A 24,026-nucleotide genomic window follows, 5' to 3' on the forward strand; every position below is an offset into this window, starting at 1 on the left:
TCATGTCTATGATCCCACGCTGAAGCCAGCGACCCCACGCAAGCTGGTGAGCCCATGCTCAAGCCGAATGAGCCTATGCTCCAGCCGGGATCTCAGGGACTTGAACCTGAGTCTTCTGAATCCCAGTCCGATGCTCTATTCACTGTGCCACCTCTTGGTCAGGCTCATATACCACATTTTATCAACTGCCTTAATACATAGAAACTAAAATAGTGATCAATAATCTTTTCAAGATGGAAATTTATCCAGTAGAAAAGGCATTTTTTCTTCAAAAGTCTAATATTAGTCAAATAATACCAAAGACAGCTTCCTATTTTGACTATAAGCAAATCTACCCACCTGTCCACAGAGCTCATGTTGCTAGTACTGAAACAGTCGTTACTAATTAATCCCCTAAACACATCAACTAGCATATATCCTAGCAAAATCCAAGAACAATCTTGAAATTCAGCTTATAAAGCAGAATTGAGGCATCCAGATGGACAAGAATAAAGTTATTAACAAGTGTATTTTTAAAATATTAAAACATCTTTTAAATAAATTGAGAATTTACAGGAAGTGGTATGATATAGAAACACATATATAGGGTATATAAAATATACATGTAGATATGTATGTTTATTCGCATATTTCTATACATACATATAAAATAATAGATCTAAGGAAGCCAATTTCCCAGAAAAAAAGTTTATTTCCAATCTTACTTCTTTTCAAAGATAGGGTAATGCTTCAGGCACAACAAAAAATAAAATTTAAAAACCATTTAGTATGTTTACATCTTGCTTACATTTAGTTAAATAAAATACAATCTTCTCCTGAAATGAGTTTATAAATGTCTACCTTTACTTGCAATTTTACTGATTAGGAAGAGAAGTCATGTGAACACTAAGGCTAACAAGGTGATATCTTGAACCAAGATAGTGGCAACAGAGATGAAAAAAGCAGGTATGGGCAAGACACATGTCCACTGATGTCAGTAAAGTAACTGGCTTATATTATAACAGGACACTTAGAACAAGGGACAAAAAGAGTCTGACTTAAGGCAAAACTGACTTAACTTGGTCTGTCTTCCCCATGACAAAATAGGGAACACAAGGAAAAAAAGCCAGTTTAGATACAGAAATGATAAGCTTGGGTTGAGACAAATTTAGAAACATGGTAAAAATGTTACAGCATACCTTATTTTGGGGGGCTTTGATTTATTGCACTTTATAGATATTGCATTTTTTATAAATCAAAGGTTTGTGGCAACTCTGAATTGAACAAGTCTTTTGGTAACATTTTCTCACCAAGAGCTCAAATAATGATCAGCATTTCTTTAGAAAAAAGAAATTGTTAATTAAGGTATGTATATTTTTTGGCATAGTGCTACCATATAGTTAATCAACTACATTATAGTGTAAACATACTTTTATATGCATTGGGAAACCTGAAAATGTGTGTGACTCCTTTATTGTGATATTTGCATTATTGTGGTAGTATAGAACTAAACTCCAACATCTGAGGCATGCCTATGTTACTTTAAAAACTATAATGCCTGTTTATTATTTTATGTATTCATAAGTAGAAATAAACTTGATTGAAATAAAAATACATTAAGTTTGGAAAAACAAAAGTAGGATACTAGTACTCAATTACAATGTAAAATGGAGAAAAATGTCTTGATAGTGATAAAGCCTACATCTCAAAAAATTAATTCCTTTATGAAGTCTTTCATTATAAACAGTCATTGAAAACAATAGCTAGAAAGCCCTAAGTATTTGTCCTTTAAATAACCTAAAGAGGTGGAATACTTGCTAGATGACATTTGACTTATAAAAATGGAAGATTTCCCCTGTGATATATGAGAGTAGCATGAGCATTCTGCTCAATAATCAGTATTAATATAGTATTTGTACTTACCAGAAACCTTATTCAGAAAGAACACTTAACAAGCAAACATTCTCAATGTTTTCTAATTCTAGAAAGAAGAAAAACAGCCTTTTTATTATTTCTTACCAAGAGTAGACTGTAATTTTCTATTCCTCAGGGTATTGTACTTAAAATAATCCTTGCTATCAAACAGAAGAGATATTTCAATGGCTTGTAACCCAATAGCCAATATCTGGAAATAGTCCATGTGCCCATCAGTAGATGTATGGATAAAAAAGTTCTGTGATACATTTATACAATGGAATACTACTCATCTGTAAAAAAAAAAAAAAAAAAAAAAAAAAAAGGAGGAAATTTTACCTTTGTGAAAGAATGGTTTAACATGGAGAGTATTATACTAAGTGAAATAAGTCAGCCAGATAAATATAAATACCATATGATCTCACTTATACATGGAATCTAATGAACAAAATAATCTGATAAACAGACTAGAAACAGAGGCAGAGTCACAGGGAACAGATAGCTGTCAGAGGAGAGGGGTTCGCAGGGGCTGGATGTAAAATGATTAAGGGATTAAGCAATATATAAATATATATACATATATGTTATATATATTATATATAACACAGACACAGACAACAGAGTGGTGATACCCAGAGGGAAAAGGGGGGAGGAGGGTAGGTAGAAGTGGGGTAAGGAGGGAAATGGGTGTGGAAGGAGACTTTGCTTGGGGCAATGGGTGCACAGTACACTGTACAGATGATGTCTTGCTGAGTTGTACGTTTGAAACCTGTACAGTTTTGTGAACCAATGCCACTCCCATAAATTCAATTAAAAATAAAAATAAATGGCTTATAATCAACTAATTAGGATATGATCAATACATATTTATGTACATATATACACACATATATTTGCACAAATACACATAAATATTTATGCAGTAAATATAGGTTAAAATAAGTATTTTTACTTAATCACAAATTGGAAACTTTAAAAAGCCATTCTTTCTCCCTAAAATCAGAAGCTCAAAATTATATATGAATGAGGAAAGGACCATTAACAATGAGTTATTTTTCTTCATCTGACTTTATAAATTTTTTATGTGTAAAATGTACATATCAATGATGCTGAGAGAGACGCTGGAAAATTACTGCTTAAGCAAACACCATTGATGTCAAGATAGTAAGTTGTTTAGCAGAGTCAAATATTTCCTAAGGGGAATTTCCTAAGTAATGGGTCAGCTATTACTTCTCATTATTAGAATCACATATAACGATTTCTTAGCTCAGACTCCAGATGATATTGCTTTCTGGGGAGTAACTTTTCATATCCCTGAATTTCTGCAAGTTATGCCTTGAGAATAATTACCTCATCTGGAAAACAATGACTTAAAGGACTGAAGGGAGCCATAGGTAATTATAAATAGTTTATTATGTTAAAATACACTGAAAGAAACTGTTATCTACTTGAAAGATATGACAAGAAGATTCTATGGACACTTTACACAGAGCCTGATAACAAAAGGTCAGAGGAAGCAGTGCCTTATTAGATTTAAATCTCCTACTGTCCTTCCTGAAACCATACTGACTAGCTAGTCAAGCACCTAGGGCTACAGCTCATATCAAGTTTATGAAATAACATATTTGGGTCATCTTCAGGTAGGTTAACTAAGTGATTCATTGTCCAAAATAACAATAAGCATAAACTGGGACAGCCATGTTGAATATTTGATCCATAGCAGAGAGCACCGCTGTGTGCCTCTCCTGAGTCAGCATATTAAAGTGAAGCAGGCAGAAATGGAGAAAGAGACCGAGAATGAACAGAGTACGCGACAGTCAGACTGGAAAGAGAAAAGAAAACAAAGAGTTCAAAGTCACTTGATGGTTAGGAGAAAAAGAAGGGCTGCTTTGTTGACTGACTTGGTGAAAAGCAGGGATTTACATGGATTGTGTCAGAGCCTCAAGATACAATCTGAGCTCTCAGTGGACAGCTTCTCCACACTATCCAGGCAGAATATATTATGCATATCTTATATAAATAACAAATATGGAATACTTGCTAGAACTAATGTATCCTCCAAAGTTGTATTCTCCATATCCGATTTAAATGATTTTGAAATTAAAAGAAATTGGCTACAAGGTATGTTGTGTATATATATATATATATATTTATATATATATATATATATATATATATATGGAATTTCCTATAAACATACATGTGAATATAACCAGTGCTAACTCTTATTTTTACAAAATCATTTAAGTCCCAACACTAACTCTTAGATTTTCAAAATTACTTAAGTCAACCCGGGAAAAGTCTACCATGTGTTGTATTCAGATATGTTTACCTGCTAATTTCTACTTACTGATACATCATATTTTCTTGATATTAAGATGTAATTTAATTTAAGAATCACTTTCAACTGCAGGAAAGAAAATATACATTAAACATTCACAGTGATGATAAGTTTTATTCCTGTTTCAGAAATAGAATAGTATGACTTGACATTGAAAAAGTATAACCATGGGATTAGGTGCTTTAAAACCAGACATATTTAAAAATAAGAAACTCTCTAAAGAAAATACAGTTAGTGAAATATCTTAATAAATAATGAGAGCTAACAACTTAACTGGTATAGTTCAAAATAGCACTTGTACTCTGGTTAGTGACAGCCTCTAGATCAGGGGTCTCAAACTCAACTCAGCATGTGGGCCGCAGAGCAAGATCACAGCCATTCAGCGGGCCGCACTAGGTCTACAAAAGGCAACTGTTACGCAACACTTTTCTCACTGCAGTTGAAAACAAAAAAAAAATCAGTACAACAAGCACAATCGTACATGCAGTTTACTCAGTGTCACAAAACGACCAGAAACTGTAGTTTGCATCACAACTGCTGTTAACTAAGCTAATATCTAGCTAGGATGCTAGAGAAATGAAAAATACAAGTAGGCCCCTAGGCTTACTTAATTTTATCCAAAATATTTTGAACTTCGTGGATTAGTCTGCGGGCCGCACAAAACTGTTCGGCGGGCCGCATGCGGCCCGCGGGCCACGAGTTTGAGACCCCTGCTCTAGATAGTAAATCAAGCAGTAAATTGTGTATCCACACACATACATATAGAATAAATGTATTATGGTTTATTATTTTTCCTAATCATCGCCATAGAAATTACAACTTAAGCAGTTAATTCCAAGTAAGCCAGGAATGATGTAGCATATATGACCCATAAATTCCCATGATAAATAAGAACAAATATATAAAATCCTACAAATATGACCATTACAGAGCATTGATTTCTAAGAAGTTAATGTGAAACTCATTTTCCAATAAAAGTTCTATTTCATTCTATAACGCAAATCTATTTGTGCTACACAATTACTGTTGCATAATATTATAGTTTAGTTATCAGAGCTGTTTCATCTGTGTTCAGCTGTTTCAACAAGAATTCTTACTTATTTTAAATGAACACCTTTGGAAGTATCCTATTATTTTCTTTATGATCTTTAAATGACCTTGATTACTTTTTTAAAGTGTATGTCATCTTTTATTTATATATCAGATAACTACATGTTTCAAATATAAAAAAAGCCATGTAGAAAGAATGTTATTTAGGAATTTAATTCAGAGAACAAGATTATATTTCTGTCTCCAAAGATTAAGCCCTGAAGATTTGATACATTGAAATGACATATTATAAACAAATAATACTCTCAAAAGAAGTGAATACTATTATTTAAGAATGAACAAAGAAATATTTGCTAGATCAATTTTTATTGAAGAAAAAAATATGGATCTGACAAGGTAGTGGCACAGTAGATAGAGCAGCGGCCTGGGATGCTGAGGACCCAAGTTCAAAACCCCAAGGTCGCCAGCTTGAGCGCAGGCTCATAGACATGATGCCATTGTAACTGGCTTGAGCCCAAAGGTCACTGGGTTGAGGCCCAAGGTCACTGGCTTGAACAAGGGATCACTGGCTCAGCTGGAGCCTCCTGGTCAAGGCACATATGAGAAAACAATCAATAAACAATTAAGCCACCACAACTATGAATTGATGCTTCTCATCTCTCTCCCTTCCTGTCTGTCCCCCTCTCTCTCTCTCTAAAAAGAAAGAAAGAAAGAAAAAAAGAAAGAAAGAAAAAAAGAAAGAAAGAAAGAAAGAAAGAAAGAAAGAAAGAAAGAAAGAAAGAGAAAGGAAATATAGGTAGAAGAGTAGAAATGGAATAAGAAGAGGCAAAGTGAGTTCTTTTTTTTTTTAATTTTTTTTATTTATTTTTAGAGAGGAGAGAGAGGGAGAGAGAGAGAGAGAGAGAGAAGAGAGAGACAGAGAGAGAGAAGGGGGGAGGAGCTGGAAGCATCAACTCCCATATGTGCCTTGACCAGGCAAGCCCAGGGTTTCAAACCAGCGACCTCAGCATTTCCAGGTCGACGCTTTATCCACTGCGCCACCACAGGTCAGGCCAAAGTGAGTTCTTATGAATGGATTGAGTAAAGAAGAATAAAGGACCAATAAAAGAATAAAACCAAAACATTATATTTTTCTTAGCCTTGGGCTCTAAATCTTAGCTGAAATCAGAAAGGAACTTAGTCTGAAGTGCTTAAACATAAGTATATTTTACCCACGCACAAAATAAGTATGGCAGAGGTTTTGATCCAAGGCAATTCAACAACATGAATTAGTTATCAGGATATTAAACAGAGATCAGAGCAGGGTTCCTCAAATCTGTCTACTTTTTAGGATACATTTCTATATTATTAAAAAATGTGGGAATAATCCTTAGACTATCATATCTGACATTTCAGACCACCCCTTGTAACATACATGATTCCTTCTGCTCCTATGGTCACTCTTGCTTTTTTCCTCATCTCTTTAGATAGATCTTGCATTTTTTAAGCTGCAATTAGCAAGGAAATCCTTTCCTTATATACACTACTGGTTCCTTCAAAGTAGCATAACCCTTTCATATTTTTAGACCTTCATAAGAGTCATGGATTCTTCTTGGGAGTTTGCTAAACACTAAATATTACATATATGGACCAAACTACAAACATAATGTTTCAGAGAATTCTCATGGTGAAATAAATGTTAATAAGTTATTGAGTAAGAAAAGTAAAGAATTGCCTAGACAATTCTCTTCCCAGTGGTGTTCAAAGTGTGGTTGTGGATTAACAGCATGAGCATCATACGGGAACTTGAAGAAATTCAAATTGCAGGTCCTATTCTGACCAATTGAATCAGAAACTGGGGCGGCAGAAAGGGGGTGGGGATGACATTCCACACATATCCAATTAATAGTTTTCTTATTTCTAAACCCACAATTTTGCCCCAGTGAGGAAAAGCATTTTTCTCACTCTTCAAATAAAGATTTTAGAATTTTCAGGACCACTTAAGCTACTATTTATCTGAAAGTTCTAATTAAGAATTGTGCAGCTGCAACCTAGACTTTAAAACTGTCACATTGTGTTTACCAGTATGAGAATGAGTGACACTTGTGGGATAGCATGGGGATATTTGAGCTTCAGATATAACCATAGAGGTTAGGTGAGCACTATCACAGTTTCCAAATCTTGCCTCCAAAATTGTCTATCTTTTTATAACTGACTTTTGTCATGTCATTTTTTTTCCCCCAGATACCTTTATCAATGAATGTATCAACCTTTCTGGCATACGACCAGCCCACAATAAGTTACTGTGGGGTGCATCATGAACTTCTCTCTCATAAGTCCTTTGAAACGAATGCACAGGAAGATCCGATGGAAACACACCTAGAGACTGAGCTGGACCTGAGCACAATCACAGCAGCGGGCCGAATCGGTGACCATAAACAGCATCTGGCTTAACTGGGCTATCCTGTAGCCAATGGTTGCCACCAAACTTTGTAACCTCAAGGACAAAATGAGGAAGATTTGTTCATTGTGGACTCTAAACACAAAACAAAAAATCCCCTGTTAAAATAAACAAAAATTGAAGATTGATTCATGAAATAAAGAAGACATGAACTGTTTCAAGTCTACACTTTGTAATTATCTAAGTTGTGCAGTATTTTTTTGACTTAAGCAGAGTATTTCCCTGAAGAAAAAAAAAAAGGATTTCCCCCCAAAACTCATCCTACCTATCTGTAAAAACTGTACAGAGCTAATGTATTTTTCATATTGTAAAATTTCAATTCTACGAACAACTGGTATGTACAGTACCATTATTTAATTACATTTTACTTTACAAACTTTACACATTTCAGTTTCTAAAATTTTAAATTAACAAAAATTATTCTTGTGTTATTCAGAGTTACTCTGTTTTGTAGGGACTGTTTTGTTACTGCTTTTGTGCCCAGAAACCTTGACTCTAAAATTCTGTGCTGTGACAAACATGCACGATTTTTATCATGCTTACCGCATAGAATTTTATCTACGTGTTCCAGAAATAATACATTAACCAAAAAGGGTTTAATTGTTAAGACTTGTTAAGAAGTTCTTCAACTACATAGCAAGGTTTTTCTTACAAATGAAAAAAAAAAATCAAAGTTTTTTTTTAACACTTCTTCACAGACTTAACTGTTGCCTTGAATTACAGCCTAGTTTCTAAGCAGTGACATGTAATGATAAAGAGGGATATTTTAACAACATATTTCTGAATGAATGACTCATTATTTCATTCTTTTGAGTAACCCATTGTTGAGGGGGGGGGGGCATGGACAAAACATCACTGGAAACAAAGGCCGTAACCACAGCAACAGACTTTGATACACTTAAAAGGTGCAGCTGTCAGTGACAAAAAAAATAAATAAATAAGAACTTGTTTCATGTCATTATTTTCAGGCTAAGGTGGGAGAAGAGAGCATAACTGTACAGTAGCAGATTTTCTCCAAATTAACCCAAAGTAGTTTACCTAAAAATAATCATCAGTCAGTGAAAAATGTGCCTGGTTTTTAAGACTTTTCATTTACAAATGTGAGGCTATAGTTTGGAAACATCTCAAAAGGAATATGTGATTTTATCTTTGTGTGACGTGTCAGTTCTCTCCTGGGGAGGAGTTTAAGTAGCCACAGCTCATTCAATATAGATATGAGCCATGGTGAAGAACTTTGCCACTCTCGTACACTGTAAACATCTCAATATGTTCTAAATTGATTATATTGCCATCCAGAATGAGATTCACATTCAATTATCTGAAAAATAACCCAGAGTAATCTGAAGCCAGCCCAGATCATATATTGATTACACAAATGTATTACACAGTAAATTCAAATCAAATTATGAATACCTGACTTTTTAGAGGCTGAAATAATGAACTTATTTCTGGTGTTTGCTTGATACAGGTTATTGCTTGAAAATATTGCTATTTTATCTATGGTAGTCACACATTCTTTTGTGTGTCCTTTTTTAATATAAAACAAGTTTTGATTGCTGTTGAACTAAATGAAATGTTTTTTTTGTGTTGTCATTTTATAATCATGACATCAAAAATAGGTTGAAAATATGTCAATCTAACAGGGGTCAAACAATCAAAAGTAATGAAGAAAACAATTTGTGGAAACCACTTTGAACATTTAAATTTGTGTTTCTTCCAAAAAATTATATCTCCAAAAGTCTAGTTTTGTCATGGCAAATTTAAGGGCAGCTTCAGAAAGAATTAACTTTAAGAAATGTAGAACTTAAAAAAAAAAGTTTTTTGTTAAAATAACAAAATGTTGAAAGAAGCGAAGTCTCTTACTAATTTAAATGAAACTAAATGTCACAGTACTTATATCAATTATTTAACATCCCAGATTTTGTAACATATTTTGCATAAATTATTTGCTATTTAAAGTTTTTGTTGTTTTAAGTTGAATTTTAAGCTTTATTTTTCCAATTTGTAATTCCCTTATAGAATACTCTTAATCCTCTAAATTGAGAATTTGCTCTTCACAGTTAGGAAATTTATGGAGTTAATTTTAAATTTATTATTTGTGTGTCTAAAATCAAATGCAAAATTTTATTTACTACGTAAATCAAAATGTCATTTGCAATTTTTCTCATCAGAAGTTGGCTTTGCAAATATTCAAGCATCATTTAAGCATAAATAAGCAGTTTATACCTATTTCCAGACATTTTCAAATTGATAAATGACCCTTAAATCTTTATGTTTCAGGGAGCCTCAGATATATGCCCTTGATTTTTTTTAAGCAAACCACTTTCTTTCAACATTTTAAGTTCATCTAAAGTGAACGACTTAAATAGAATTAGTCACCGTGGCACCCTAGCTCTATGCATCTGAGGGCTTAATATAGTAAAAGCCAAATAAACTAAAAACTTTGATATTTCTTTTTATTTAAAATTAAACCCAAAAGATATTTAATAAAAAAGAAGAAAATGAAGAAGAAGAAAAAGGAGGAGGAGGAGGAGGAAGAGGAGGAGAAGTTGCTATTGATGGGTTATTTGCCTGCCTCATTCTTATCTTGCCGTGTCCAGGGAGGGGTAGGGGGTGGCGGAAGTAAAGACCTGCTGGAGGAGATTGTGTCTGGAATCATTGTCATATATTTGTAATTTATATATTTATGTCTAAAATCTACTTCTAACCTATCTTTTTCAGCATTTGATCGCCTTCTTAACCTCCCTGTCCCCATGTCTCCATTCCTATCTATGCTTACCTATCTAAACAAGTGAAATGTTTATGTGTTTGGAATTGAAAATGCAGAATTTGACCCAACATGGTTACAATAACAGCAATAGCTGTAGCAAACAATAAAGTGATGCAGTGTTTTGAGGTTTATAACAACACTTCACATAAATTATCTCATTTTGTCTTCATAAACACCCTGTGAAGACACAGAAGTTGAGACCCATCCAAGAACACACAGCTAATAATTGGTGGAGTTGAATCATTCTCAAACTTCGGAGCCTGTTACTCTCTCTCCACTACACTTTAAAAGCCTGCTCTTTCTGATCAGAGCCAGACAATTTTCAGGGATAGTAAACAGAATGAAACAAAAAATGTTTAACATGTTGTTTGATAGTCCCTAATTTAATTCAGTTCATCTATCTGTTTAATATACGGATTAAATGAACTTTTTCTGTGTGCTGCTCTGGACTCTCATATTAAAACTCTTTGTTCAAAAAATACAGCAAGTCATAGATTTCTTAACACATCATATCATCTGTAAATGTGTAGAACAGTTACTTACAGAAAGTGGATGTATATTGGCCCCAAGGTACAGACATAAAATCGAGAAGCACAAGAAACCAAAGACCATGGAAATTGCATGGGTAGTTATAAAAGAGACTTACAGTGCAAGGCCATACACATGTTCAACTAAACACATATTCAATTCAGAGCTCATTTGGAAGACCTTCATGAACTATTTTCCTTTTTTGTTATTGTTGTTTCATCAAGAGTACTTCTTGAACCATGAATTTTTATACCTATTTTGATAGAAAACAATTATTTCTATCCTCTTTCTACTAAAAATGAATGGTAATTTATCTAAACTGATGTTTAGAGGCTAAAACACGCTAACAGGCAAATAATATTTTACTAACCAGCTCATTTTTATCAAGTGTCTATCTGGGCTCCCTTCTGAATATTCCAGAAAAAACATAAAACCATAGAGATTTTAATATAAATTATATTTTTAAAGGAAAGAAAACATCCAAATTTAACATTCAAGACAAATGACATAATCCTGATTTGAAATTGGATCAGTCTGATTCCTCAAAAGGCTAAGAAATAGCAAAATCTTTTTGCAAAGATATTTTCTAAAATAAAACCACCATATATACAAGTAAAGATATATATTTGTTTTTGTCTGTTCCTGGATGGAAAACAGATATCATCTTTCAAACTAATCATTCAAAATAAGTAGAGATCCTAGCCAATTAGCTGAGTTGGTTAGAGAGTTGTCAGGAGGAGGCAGGACTGTGGGTTCTGTCTGCCTGGTCAGGGCACATATGGGAAGCAACCAATTAATATACAATAAATGGAACAACAAATGAATTCCTCTCTTTCTCTCTTCCTTCACTCCTCTTTCTATCTCTCTAAAATCAATCAATATAAAAAAAGAAACTGAAATCATAATAATTGTTAATGACTAATAATAGTGAGCTAAAATAAAAAAAATCAGATGTGCTGAGTAAATGGCACAAGGACAAGGACACGGGACTGGCAGATATCTGGTTTCAGAGAAAGATGGTTGTGAGAAATCTTTAAGGTAGTTATGTCTTAACACTGGCATAACTCTTAACGGTTTATCATTCTAGGTAATAAATAGGATAACAATCTGGTAATACATAAAACATTTCAGGTCCAGATGGGTTGGTTCTGCAGTAAGAATCCAGTTTAGTTGGTCTTGGAGTAAGTAAGACCTTCCAACTATTTCTACCTTCTCAACTCATCGCAGCCATTCATAAGAAGAAAAGTATCAAGGGCAAGGGATCCAGAATCAATCCTTTCAAAACTCTGACAAAATGATCAGGGTAGATGGGCAATAAGCAATTGTGCTTCATTTTACTACTTTGTAATAAGAAAAAATATCTGAAAATGAAAACCAAAAAAATACCAAAGTAGTGATTGGTTATTTTTAGAAGTCTCTCATGGCATGCATTGTGATTTTATTGTGAGATGAGGATGCTTATATTTAGCTTTTTTTTTTTTTTTTCATTTTTCTGAAGCTGGAAATGGGGAGAGACAGTCAGACAGACTCCCGCATGCACCCGACCGGGATCCACCCGGCACACCCACCATGGGGCGACGCTCTGCCCACCAGGGGGCGATGCTCTGCCCATCCTGGGCGTCGCCATATTGCGACCAGAGCCACTCTAGCGCCTGGGGCAGAGGCCACAGAGCCATCCCCAGCGCCCGGGCCATCTTTGCTCCAATGGAGCCTTGGCTGCGGGAGGGGAAGAGAGAGACAGAGAGGAAAGTGCGGCGGAGGGGTGGAGAAGCAAATGGGCGCTTCTCCTGTGTGCCCTGGCCAGGAATCGAACCCGGGTCCTCCGCACGCTAGGCCGACGCTCTACCGCTGAGCCAACCGGCCAGGGCTAGCATTTTTAAATTAAGGGTAAGATTCATGTTTTAAAAAATTCGTAATTGCTTATTTACCTTTCTATTAAAGACAGTGATCTTAAAGAGAGTACCTCAGCCACTTAGAACTTAGAGAACTCTAGTTTCTTCCTCCCTTCTGCCAAACACTTACAGATTTTGTTTTATATGGGATGTATCCTCTTGAAAAGTTAAGTGAAAATTTCTTTTGAAACTTGTGATAAAGGATTTTTATTTTTAATTAATTAATTCATTCATTCATTTTGCCAAAGAGAAACACAGAGACACACACAGAGAGAGAGAGGAAGATACAGGAAGGGAGAGAGAGATGAGAAGCGCCAACTCATAGTTGTGGCACCTTAGTTGTACATTTATTGCTTTCTCAAATGTGCCTTGACTGAGGGTGGGGACTCCAGCCAAGCCAGTGATCCCTTGCTCAAGCCAGCAATCTTTGGGCTCAAGCCAGCAACCATGGGATGTTGAAGATCTCAAACTCAAGTTAGCGAGCCTGACTTCAAGCCAGCAGCAACCTTGGGGTTTGGAACCTGGGACCTCAGCATCCTGGGTTGATGCTCTACCCACTGCACTGCACCACCACTAGATCAGACTGTAATAAAGAATTTTTAAAGTAAATTCTTTTTGTTTTCTAATCTAAAGCAATATGCGCTAATATATCTTTTGTAAGTTGATTTCCATATATCTCATGTTATATGTATATTGCAGCACACTTGAATTGAGTGACTTTAAAGGTTCTATAATGCAGTCTTTACCTAGACTACAGAAAATGAAGGACTGACTTTTGGTTTTGAGCAGGTCTATAAACACTATGAAGTGAATATTTTCAGTCAGTTACACTTACCAATTTAATCAGGATTAAGGAGAAAATAGTATTCAGATAGCATGAGTAGACAAAGTTGAAAGTTTTCTATTTATTGGTTTAAACTTTTGCCACTATCATATCCTCAAAGTTGCTATTAATAGATCAAAATGACCCCAAGTGCCTTGGATCCAGACTGTATTTACTGAATCAGAATCTCTGATGCACACACTAAATTTTGCAAAATATTGTTAAAATGAATTTATTTTACCAAGTCATTCAATGGTTTTTTATTCTAGTCTAAAATTGCTTTGCTATGTCTATCTATGCATGCTGAATGTTCTCCCTGACTGGAGGAATGCACAACAAAGGATAACTATACACCAAATGATCAGGCTGTTTCTTAACAGACTGTGTTGTTTCTAGATTCTGCTTTCTATTAGCTTTTTTGACGGGAATATCTGAAAAGAGTCTTAAGTCAGCTGGGTTGTTCACTTATTATTTAGTCTTATGGATAATAATAGAACAGCTGAAAAGCTGGAGGTAGTGAAAGAGGATGGAGGTATCAGGCACTGTGGTTTCCTCATCTAATCCTCAAGCCATTTTAGAAAATAGGTCTAACCACCATTTTAAAAAAGAGGTAAATAAGTATCACATTAGCAGACTAACTTGCCAAGGCTCATGCAATCGAGTTGGCGATTCAAATCCTGTTCATCAGACTAAGAATTTATTCTTACTCTCCAACAGCACATTTTCAAATGTGAGAAAAGACCATAATCAATATAATTAGACTCATAAATATTAATAAAGGGTGTGGAGATTTCACAATATGAATAATGTTCCCATTCCTAAACAGAAAAGTTGAATTAGCTATTTCACATTGCAGGGAGCCCCTTCAATATGGAAGTCAGCAGCAACCTACTGAAAGAAATATCCATTATTTTCTTGAAGTTTTATACATTGTTTCTTTTTTTTTTTGGCAAATCCTTTAATGACTCTATTTCTCTCTTTTTGTTTTGTTTAGAATGTTTCCTCTTTCTTTTTTTTTTCCTTTATTATTAATTTTAACGGGGTGACATTGATTAATTAGGGTACATGGATTCAGAGAAAACATCTCCAGGTTATTTTGACATTTGATTATGTACACATTTTTTCTTAAAAAGAGTGGACATATAAAAAAATTCTTCAAAATATAAGTACTACCAAATATTCATGTTGTCTTTTTATTTCCAATTTTTAACATATTATAAAATTAAATATATAAGTAGATATCCACAATATAATTTTCAACTGGCCAAAAATTGAGAGAAAGTTGCCAGTTGAAGCAAAAATTATGAAAATGAATCAATAAAGTAACTAATGAAATGACAATGTGAAGAAAACCACCAGTAATCTACAGTCACAAATATTATCTGTCAATGATATAGCTTGGGTTGAAAATTACTACCTAGGAATGATTTTATTTTTTATAAGAGCATTATTACTTACACAAATGACCAGGGATCTTGGAGCACACAACATAAACCTTTATAACAATGTAGACGCTGCTTGTCCTATTACTCAAAACATAATATTAATAGATTAAATGACATATAATTTACATATAAATATATAAAATTTATATATAAATTGAGATTATATATAATTTATAATTTTTCTTGTTAAGGCAATGCAATTTTTTTTATCACTATGTACAGTGGGCCAAATAAAAAAAATTTAATTTATTTATAAATTCAAATCTTCAAATAAATCTTCCTTACTCTCAGCTGTTAACAAATTATTCTTAAACAGTCTCTTTATTCCATTAGTGTCTCTGGGAGATATTTATTAAACCATTGGGCTAACAGTTTCTTCTGTTTCTCCCTGAATTTGCACAAGCCCAAGGTAATATAATTAGGAAGTTATATTTAGCATGCTAATCCATAATAGTATCTGAAATATAGCATCTACTTAAAACACCCTTGTCTTTTGTAATGCATGTAGAATTCAAGAGCTGGTGAAATACTCTGTAAGTTACATTTCTACTAAAAACTATCACTACTAAAACTGTGATAAAACTATGTTATAAATTTAAAACAAATAATAAATCTGGCAAAGAAAGAAGCTCTAGCATCCTAAATCTAATATCATTACATCTGTTTACTTTGGCAGCACCACCAAGAAAGAAATATCTAATTTATCTCAAATATCTAGAGTAATTCTGCTTTCAGACTACAGAGATGTTTTGGGGTTGAAGATGTGGTGAAAGACAATGAAGAGGAGAAAAAAATAACACATGCCAAGAAATAAGTAGAGGAAATGTAATTTATTGTCATTAATCTGCAAGTAATTTTTTTTATTTAGAAATTAAATTTAGTTCAGTGATATTGATCAATAAGAGTACATAGGTTTCAGGTGAGCATCTCTATAGAATTTGAACTGTTGATTGTGTTCTGTACCCATCACCCAAAGTCAAACCATTTTCTTACGCCATGTATTTGTCCCTCTTTATTCCACTCCCCACCCCATTCCTTCCTCCTTGTAACCACTTTACTTTTATCTGTGTCTATGAGTCCCAGTTTTATATTCCACCTATGTGGGGTATATATTTGTCTCTCTTTACTCTCCTCCCCACCATCCCCTCCCTCAGTAACCACTTCACTTTTATTTATGTTCATGAGTCAATAACTTTTAAAACTATTACTAAGGATTAAAACTTACAATAACATTTATACCATCAACCAGCATCAGGAAAAGCCAATATGAACATTAAGAACCTAAAAACAAACAGATATTTGTGATGGTGATATATAGTATATATAGTAAAGAGGTAAAATTAATTATACCAAAGAAGAGAATTTATATTAAGAATAAAAATCAGCTTAAAAAATAAAAATAAAAAGGACAACTTTTACTTGGTTTATAAAAAAAAAAAGAATAAAAATCAGTTCAAGCACTATCACTACTACTTATCCACAGAGAATCTGAAAAGTCAGAATATAAGAATCACACTAAATGCCAAATGCTCTTTTCAAGATCAATTTTGAAATAGCCCAAAAATATAAATATAAAGCCCAAATTGTTACTTCAACCATTTGAGTGATTACACAAATTCACATATACCTAGTCAAATTCTAATGTTGAGAAATAAATTATATTTTAAATACAGTCATCTGTTCTTACTGTTCTACTTCAATAATATGTTTGCATTCAATTACAGATCTAAAAATATAGTGTCCATTACCATCTGATGAAAGTGTGGTTAGAGATTGAATCAACCCTGTTTTTTACACTAGCACGTTCACCACAGTGGGGAGTTAGGAAAGTGGTTTTTAAAGTCCTCTTTAGCAGTTCTTGACCCAGACACTTGAAACATTTATTATCTATGGGTCTAATTTTATATTAATTTATAACAATAAAATTATTGCATTGAGATAAAAGGCTAGAGGCCCATCCCAGCTCCAGTCTTACTATACTTGTAACAGAGATATCTAGGAAAATATACTGAACATCTCTGAACTCTGTATTATCTGGAGAAAAACTTGAGATCTTTGTATGTCAATACTTTTTCACCTTTAGATTCAATGAAATCTTAAGTTCAGAGTACTGGATTTCCTTCAAGACTGCTTGCCAGCTTCCTCTTTAATAAACTTCAAACTTGAGTTTCTTGAATCAATGTTGGCTTTAGACATGGCTATGTCACAATGAAACCCTAGCTATCTTTATAATTTTGTGCAAGAATAACATAAGGCTGGATGGAGTAGTAGCCCTTATTGACTTTTTCCTTGCCTTGGATTCCTGTTCTCGGATAAAAATATGTGAGCTTAATATGACTCCTTGATATAACCAAAAAGGATAGGGAGAAAAACCTTTTAACAGATAAACATTCTGTAACATAACAGATATGTAATTTGGGGTTACTTCTTTTTAACTTAATAATCTGATATAGTTTTCAGGTAAGTTCAGTGTATATCTTCTTGCTATTGAGAATATAAATATTATTCTCTATAATGATGGCATGGTTTTATTTTCATATACTTTCTCTTTCTGAAGATGAACCTCATACAATGGATTGTGCTCTATAATGGCCATGAGAAGGAATTTCTATTTACCTCAAGAAAAAAAAATGACTTAATATTGAATACTTTAAGCAAAATGATAACATTTAATGAATGCTTACATTCTAATCATTTTACATATATTAATTCATTTAATCCTCAGTAATGTGGTTAATAGTATTAATGGAAACTCTATGAAATAAGTACTGTTGTTATTCCCTTAAGAAGAAAAATATGCTCAAACTGATTATTTAATATACATCTACTAAATTGTGAAGTGAAAATGCAAATACAGATTATAGAAATACTGACAAAGTGACCCCTACTAACTGCTCATTTAAGCGCTCACCGTATAAACCCAACTTTTCAGTTTGAAAGTCTATTCACTTAAGGCTATAAGGAAAGCCATTTTATCAATATAATGGATGGGCTTATTACTTATAAAACATATTTCTCGTGAAAAGTAAATATCTTTAAGATATATAAAACAGTATGTTGTACTTGTTCTCAAAGGGCTGCCAGACTTAGCAATGAAAAAAGACACTATTTTTTTTATCTTGATCAATGTCACACCATTAAAATTAATTTTAAAAAATTTAAAAAAGAAAAGACACTATGTTAAGCAGAAAAAACAAATCAAGCTAAATCGAATACCTGCAAGTACACACAGAAATCAGAAGATAAAATCAAAGTTAATGGAGTTGTTGAGAATAACTGGGCAAAAATGAGAATTAGAACTTAAACCTACCAGTACTCAAAGGAACAAAATGAGGAGAAGGGAGTGAAAAAGAATATTATATTTGTATTTATCGACAGCGATTCTTCCAATAGTTTTGTTAGATACATGCTTACCTGGCAAACAAACAACCAACCTCAGTTTTTGTCCTTATTGCCCAAAATTTCAAAGTCAAATTTTATCTCGCAATAACCAAACTTTTGGCTTTTCTATTGTATATGGGCAAAAATATTACCCCACTTTTGCTCAACTCTGTTTCCCTTTATATTCCTATTTACTCATTGTTTCATTTCTCTTTGGTGGAGGAGAATGAGGTTAAATCATAGTGGACAATATGTTGGATTCTCAAATTTTCCAGTCACATAATTCATACCTGTCCTGAAAGTTTGACTTCCCCACGCCTAATTAGAGTTTGGAGGCATTTTAGATGTTTATGAGTATTAGCTTCTAAAAATCTAGGACTCCAATAGTTTCAAAGTCTGGTATTTTGCTCAGATAGCTACGCAGTTTCTTTCCATCTATAAGAGTTTAAGAAGAATATTTTAAAATTTTCCTCTCCCACAATCTTCTAAATTTAATCCTCAAATTAAATGCTATTCAATTTAGCAATTCTGTGATAAATACAGGAAACATGCAATTTTATTAAATAAATAATAATAAATAAATGTGATGGGTTTTCAGAAGAGCTTTTTGTTTTGTTTTGTTTTTAATATATCCCATGCAAAGCTAATCTCTATGTGTCAAAATTCTGTATTACAGTTCTAACATCAAGAATATGTAAAAAAATATGGAAGAGGTACATTCACCTGTACAGTTTAAATTTTCATCAATTACTGGTTATGACATTTGATATTAAAGTGAATGAAAATTAGGTTATACATAGAGAGTCTTCTGTATTTTCTTCTAAATGATTCTTTAAGAAAGTTAAAAATTATCAGTTAAGTGGTCAGTTCATCTGATATAACAAAAAGCACAATTTCTCTGGTAGATGTTTAGTATCCTTAACTCTTCACTTCTTTAAATATCTTCTTTTTTCTTATATAACACCTTTCTTTATAAGAATACAATGATTCCCTAAGGATTCCATTGTTTTGTTTGGTACTTAGGCAATTTGTTACTAATCCTCAAGTATGTACCTTGCAATATGTTGAGCCAAAACAGAAAAAGTGAATTCATTAACAAGTTCAAAGTATAATTTTCTAATCTTCCCACTTAAGAAAATGAATATATTTTAATTTTAGAACTTCAGAATATATCAATATTAACATGAAGAGAGCTCATCATGAATAATACTATTTAATGAATACCAAGGGAATTGTGTCTTGATATTCTAAAATATTCTTGTGGATAATGAAGAATGTGTAGTATGGCAGAGTCATCCATGACTATCCTCAATATATGGAATGTAAACTATACTCAAACATTTATTTTTCACAAATAAAATACATATAAAATATCATTCTAGCCTGACCAGGCAGTGATGCAGTGGATAGACCATCAGACTGGGACATGGAGAACCCAGGTTCAAAAACCCGAGGTCACTGGCTTGAGCACAACAAGCTCATCTGGTGAGCACGGCTCACTAGCTTGAACCCAAGGTCACTGGCATGAACAAGGGGTCACTCAGTCTGCTGTAGCCCCCTGCCTCCGTCAAAGCACATATGAGAAAGCAATCACTGAACAACTAAGGTGCCACAACGAAGAACTGATGCTTTTCATCTCTCTCCCTTCCTGCCTGTCTGTCCCTATCTGTCCCTCTCTCTGTCTCTCTGTCTCTATCTCTGTCACACACACACACACACACACACACACACACACACACACATATTCTAGTAGTGTGGCCTATATTAATTATATCATAGTAAATGAACCTGCGAAACTGAATTTATTAGATTGCACCTATTTCTATTATAGTAAATGCCTAAAACATACTTAATATGAATGCTGTGAGTTACTTTTGAAATGTTATATATGTAGAGTCTATAATTTCTTAGTGACTATAAAATCATAGCCTTTAGGGTTCAGCAGTTTCATGACTTCCCTTAATTCCTATTAAGAGACAGCAAAATCAAGTCTGAGAAACACCAGTTGGATTACAAAGAACATTAATGTTCTTTTCATTTCACAGGGCTCTGAGACTGTTAGGATTAGTGTGAAATTCTGACATTTTCATTCCTGAACACTATAGGAATGGGGTGGAATGGTGACAGAAAATAATTGGACAATCTCCAGAAAGGTTTTGAGAAATATTATTAGATCTCCATCTGCTGGTTGGAAATTTCAGGACCATAGAGTATAAAGCTAGCTAAAGCATAGGCTTTGGGATCTTTGCCATTCTTCTTTAGATTTGTACCCCATCTACTTTCAAAAATATGTGAACATTTATGGATCAAATCATCTGCATAATTATACATTTTAAGCCCATGGTCATTAGGAGACAAACTGCATTTTATTACACTAATGAATTTCCCATTGTATATTAAATTTGCAATAGATTCATTTGCTCAAGAAATCTTGTCTTGAAAATATTTACTAAAATATAAAGAACAAAAAAAAATAATAAAAAGGGCAGAAATGGGCTAAAAATGGAATAAAGATTAATAGTAAATTTATAATAATTTAATTCTAAGTAAGACCATATAAATAGTTTATCATTTCTTTAAATTATTTGAAAAAATATATTAAAATTCCCTATTCCATTAGGACAAATCATAGGTGACTTTGGTAGAAAATTAAGCAAGAAACAGTTTCAGGGCCATAAATAGCCACAGGGAGAAGAACATTATTCTGCTTATTTTACTCTCCTTCTCTCTATATATGTCTTCTTTCTTTATCTCTACCTCTCATTTGAGTGATATATGTTATGCAGATATGTGTTGACATGGGGAGGAAGCATGACAAGACTTGGGGAGGAAAAGCTTACATTAATTTTCCTTGAAATACGAATTTTCCAATTATACATTATTTTATTTTATTTTTTTTTCTTTTCATTTTTCTTAAGCTGGAAACAGGGAGAGACAGTCAGACAGACTCCCGCATGCGCCCGACCGGGATCCACCCGGCACGCCCACCATGGGGCGACGTTCTGCCCACCAGGGGGCGATGCTCTGCCCATCCCAGGCGTCGCCATGTTGCGACCAGAGCTACTCTAGCTAGCGCCTGAGGCAGAGGCCACAGAGCCATCCCCAGCGCCCGGGCCATCCTTGCTCCAATGGAGCCTCGGCTGCGGGAGGGGAAGAGAGAGACAGAGAGGAAAGCGCGGCGGAGGGGTGGAGAAGCAAATGGGCGCTTCTCCTGTGTGCCCTGGCCGGGAATCGAACCCGGGTCCTCCGCACGCTAGGCCGACACTCTACCACTGAGCCAACCAGTCAGGGCCCCAATTATACATTATTGTAGAGCTCAATTGGCTCACCAAAAAGTATAAACAAGGTTATATTTAACTCACTACCAGTCCTGACAACCAAACCTAGGTTCCAAAGTAAGTCTTTTTCAATAAACTGAGTATCCCGGAGCTTAAAAAAATTCAGATAAGGCTCAAAGTTTTCCTTTAAAAAAGATCCTTTGACACGTTTCATAAAAGCTTTGCTTGTGGCTGGAGAGTGGGACTTCCGCGCATCCTCTGAATAATCAAAGACGGGGCTTTACATGACTGTACATGTGGTACTCTGTGAAAGATCTAGAAATTTTGTTAATGAGAATTGCTAAAAAGAAAAAATTAATTAATTAATTAATTTAATTAAAATATCTCTTAAAATTATTTTTTCTCAAACAGTATGTGGTAGAAAGTCATCCACTGGAGTACATTTGAATGTGGTTATTGTAATAAATGGTATGATAAAAAGAAATCTACTACAGAACATTCTTACTTTTCCCCAGAGTCATGCTATCCCAGACAATACACCAATCTCCTCAGGAATACCATTAAAATATTTTAATAAATGAAAAGTATCTACACTATTCACTTGCTGCTGCTGATTAAATTCCCAAATGGAAATATTCTTACCTAAGCAAACCCTGGAGTATCTAGTATCTAAGCTATTTCAGAGTGTGGGAAGGTGGGGGAGGGGGGCTGTCATTTAGAAATAACAGTACCAGTTAGTAATAAATTATGTGCAAGTCACTCCAGCACAATGCATTTCAATCATTTCAGTATTTTTATCTCCCTAAAAACAGTGTCAGAAATGAGGCATGAAAAGCTATTAACTGAATCATTCACACATTGAATAGATGTTGTCAGAATGTTCTTTCAATGAGAATAATAAACTGATTTATTTATAACTGGTAATTATGATAATACACCTTCATTTTCCATTCTATCCAGTATATTATAGATATTTTATAATTGACTTATTTCATACCTGACCTTAAATCATATGCTTCCATAAAAATTTCTTTCTCAGGCTTTTCCTTAACTTCCTTTAGCCTGGGATATAATTAAAAAGTTTTAACTGACTTGATTCCCTCATCTTGTTTTCTCCTTAAGTTTTCTGACTTTTTCCCAGGAAGAATTAATCCATACTTTAAATTTATGCAACTAGAGACTAGCGATCTGAATTTTAAGTAGATGCAGAATACACTTATATAATCACTGTAGGGTGAATATTGTCAGCATTTATTTGGTCAAGTTTACCTTATTTTCTTTCTGAGATAGAGGGGAATGACAAGAACAGGAAGGCAGACTTGTACTTCAAAAAGAAAGAATTTTTGGTCTTAAGAGTCAAGGCAGGAAGACTTATTTCATCCAGTTTTTAAATTTCTTTAGAGCAAAGAGGAATATTTTCCTTCAACTTTTCATCTCTAACCTTGAAGTCAATTTCCTTTTCGCAAGATATTCAACAATTTTTCTGTTTTGCTTCATAGCATGCTACATATATACTGGACTCTGCCCTCAACATGTACTGCCGATTTATGTAAGAAAAAGCCTTTGGAAATATGCTTCTACATTTAATTGGAAATACTGTCAAGAAAAATACCCATAATATTACGGAACTTAATGTTTTAAGGAACACCTAAGAAATGTATTTCAGAGCTAGGTCTAGAAAAAATTCTCTGAGAAATGGTTGTGCTTTGTCCCCGATGAATGCTAGAGCCTGTAACATGTCCTGTCTTGTTAACATCTCAGCTCAGGAACCCAGAGATGGGTTACACTAGATAACATGGTAACCAGGTTAACCTTCCTGTTTGACTGTCCTAGCTTTCTCTCTGGTTTTATATTGTTTACTTCCTCTTTGTAATCTTATTTCATTTATTTATATGTCTTTTGTTATAATTAGTCTCAAGTTATTTTTGGGGGGAAGCAAAAATAAAAATATAAATAAGGAAATAAACTAGAGTTGCCACTCTAAAAGCATTTTGATTCTTACTTCATTGGTGGTATAATCTGAACTCTGAAATGCTAATTATTTTCTCTCTAGCATCATGCCCACTTTCCATTATCCCATCAATGAGTCATCTTTAGGCTTTCAATTTCTTAATTTACATGCTATTTATGAGCTGTTTTACACACACACACAACTCTGACACACCTCATTCCTCTCATATACTGC

The 24,026-nt window shown here is 33.9% G+C and overlaps 2 protein-coding genes across 5 annotated transcripts in view; one reads left to right on the top strand and one right to left on the bottom strand.

Annotated features, from left to right (window-relative positions):
* Positions 1–9,478, top strand: part of LRRTM3 (leucine rich repeat transmembrane neuronal 3) — a 178,719-nt gene extending 169,241 nt beyond the window's left edge. Inside the window, exon 3 of the mRNA XM_066349273.1 lies at positions 7,508–9,478. Within this exon, the coding sequence (XP_066205370.1) occupies positions 7,508–7,717 (210 nt within the window). The 3' untranslated portion in view covers positions 7,718–9,478. The remainder of the gene's footprint in view (positions 1–7,507) is intronic.
* Positions 1–24,026, bottom strand: part of CTNNA3 (catenin alpha 3) — a 2,003,993-nt gene that overhangs the window by 1,334,771 nt on the left and 645,196 nt on the right. The window lies entirely within an intron of this gene.

Source organism: Saccopteryx leptura, chromosome 9 (genome assembly GCF_036850995.1).
Source record: "Saccopteryx leptura isolate mSacLep1 chromosome 9, mSacLep1_pri_phased_curated, whole genome shotgun sequence".
Lineage (NCBI taxonomy): Eukaryota > Metazoa > Chordata > Mammalia > Chiroptera > Emballonuridae > Saccopteryx > Saccopteryx leptura.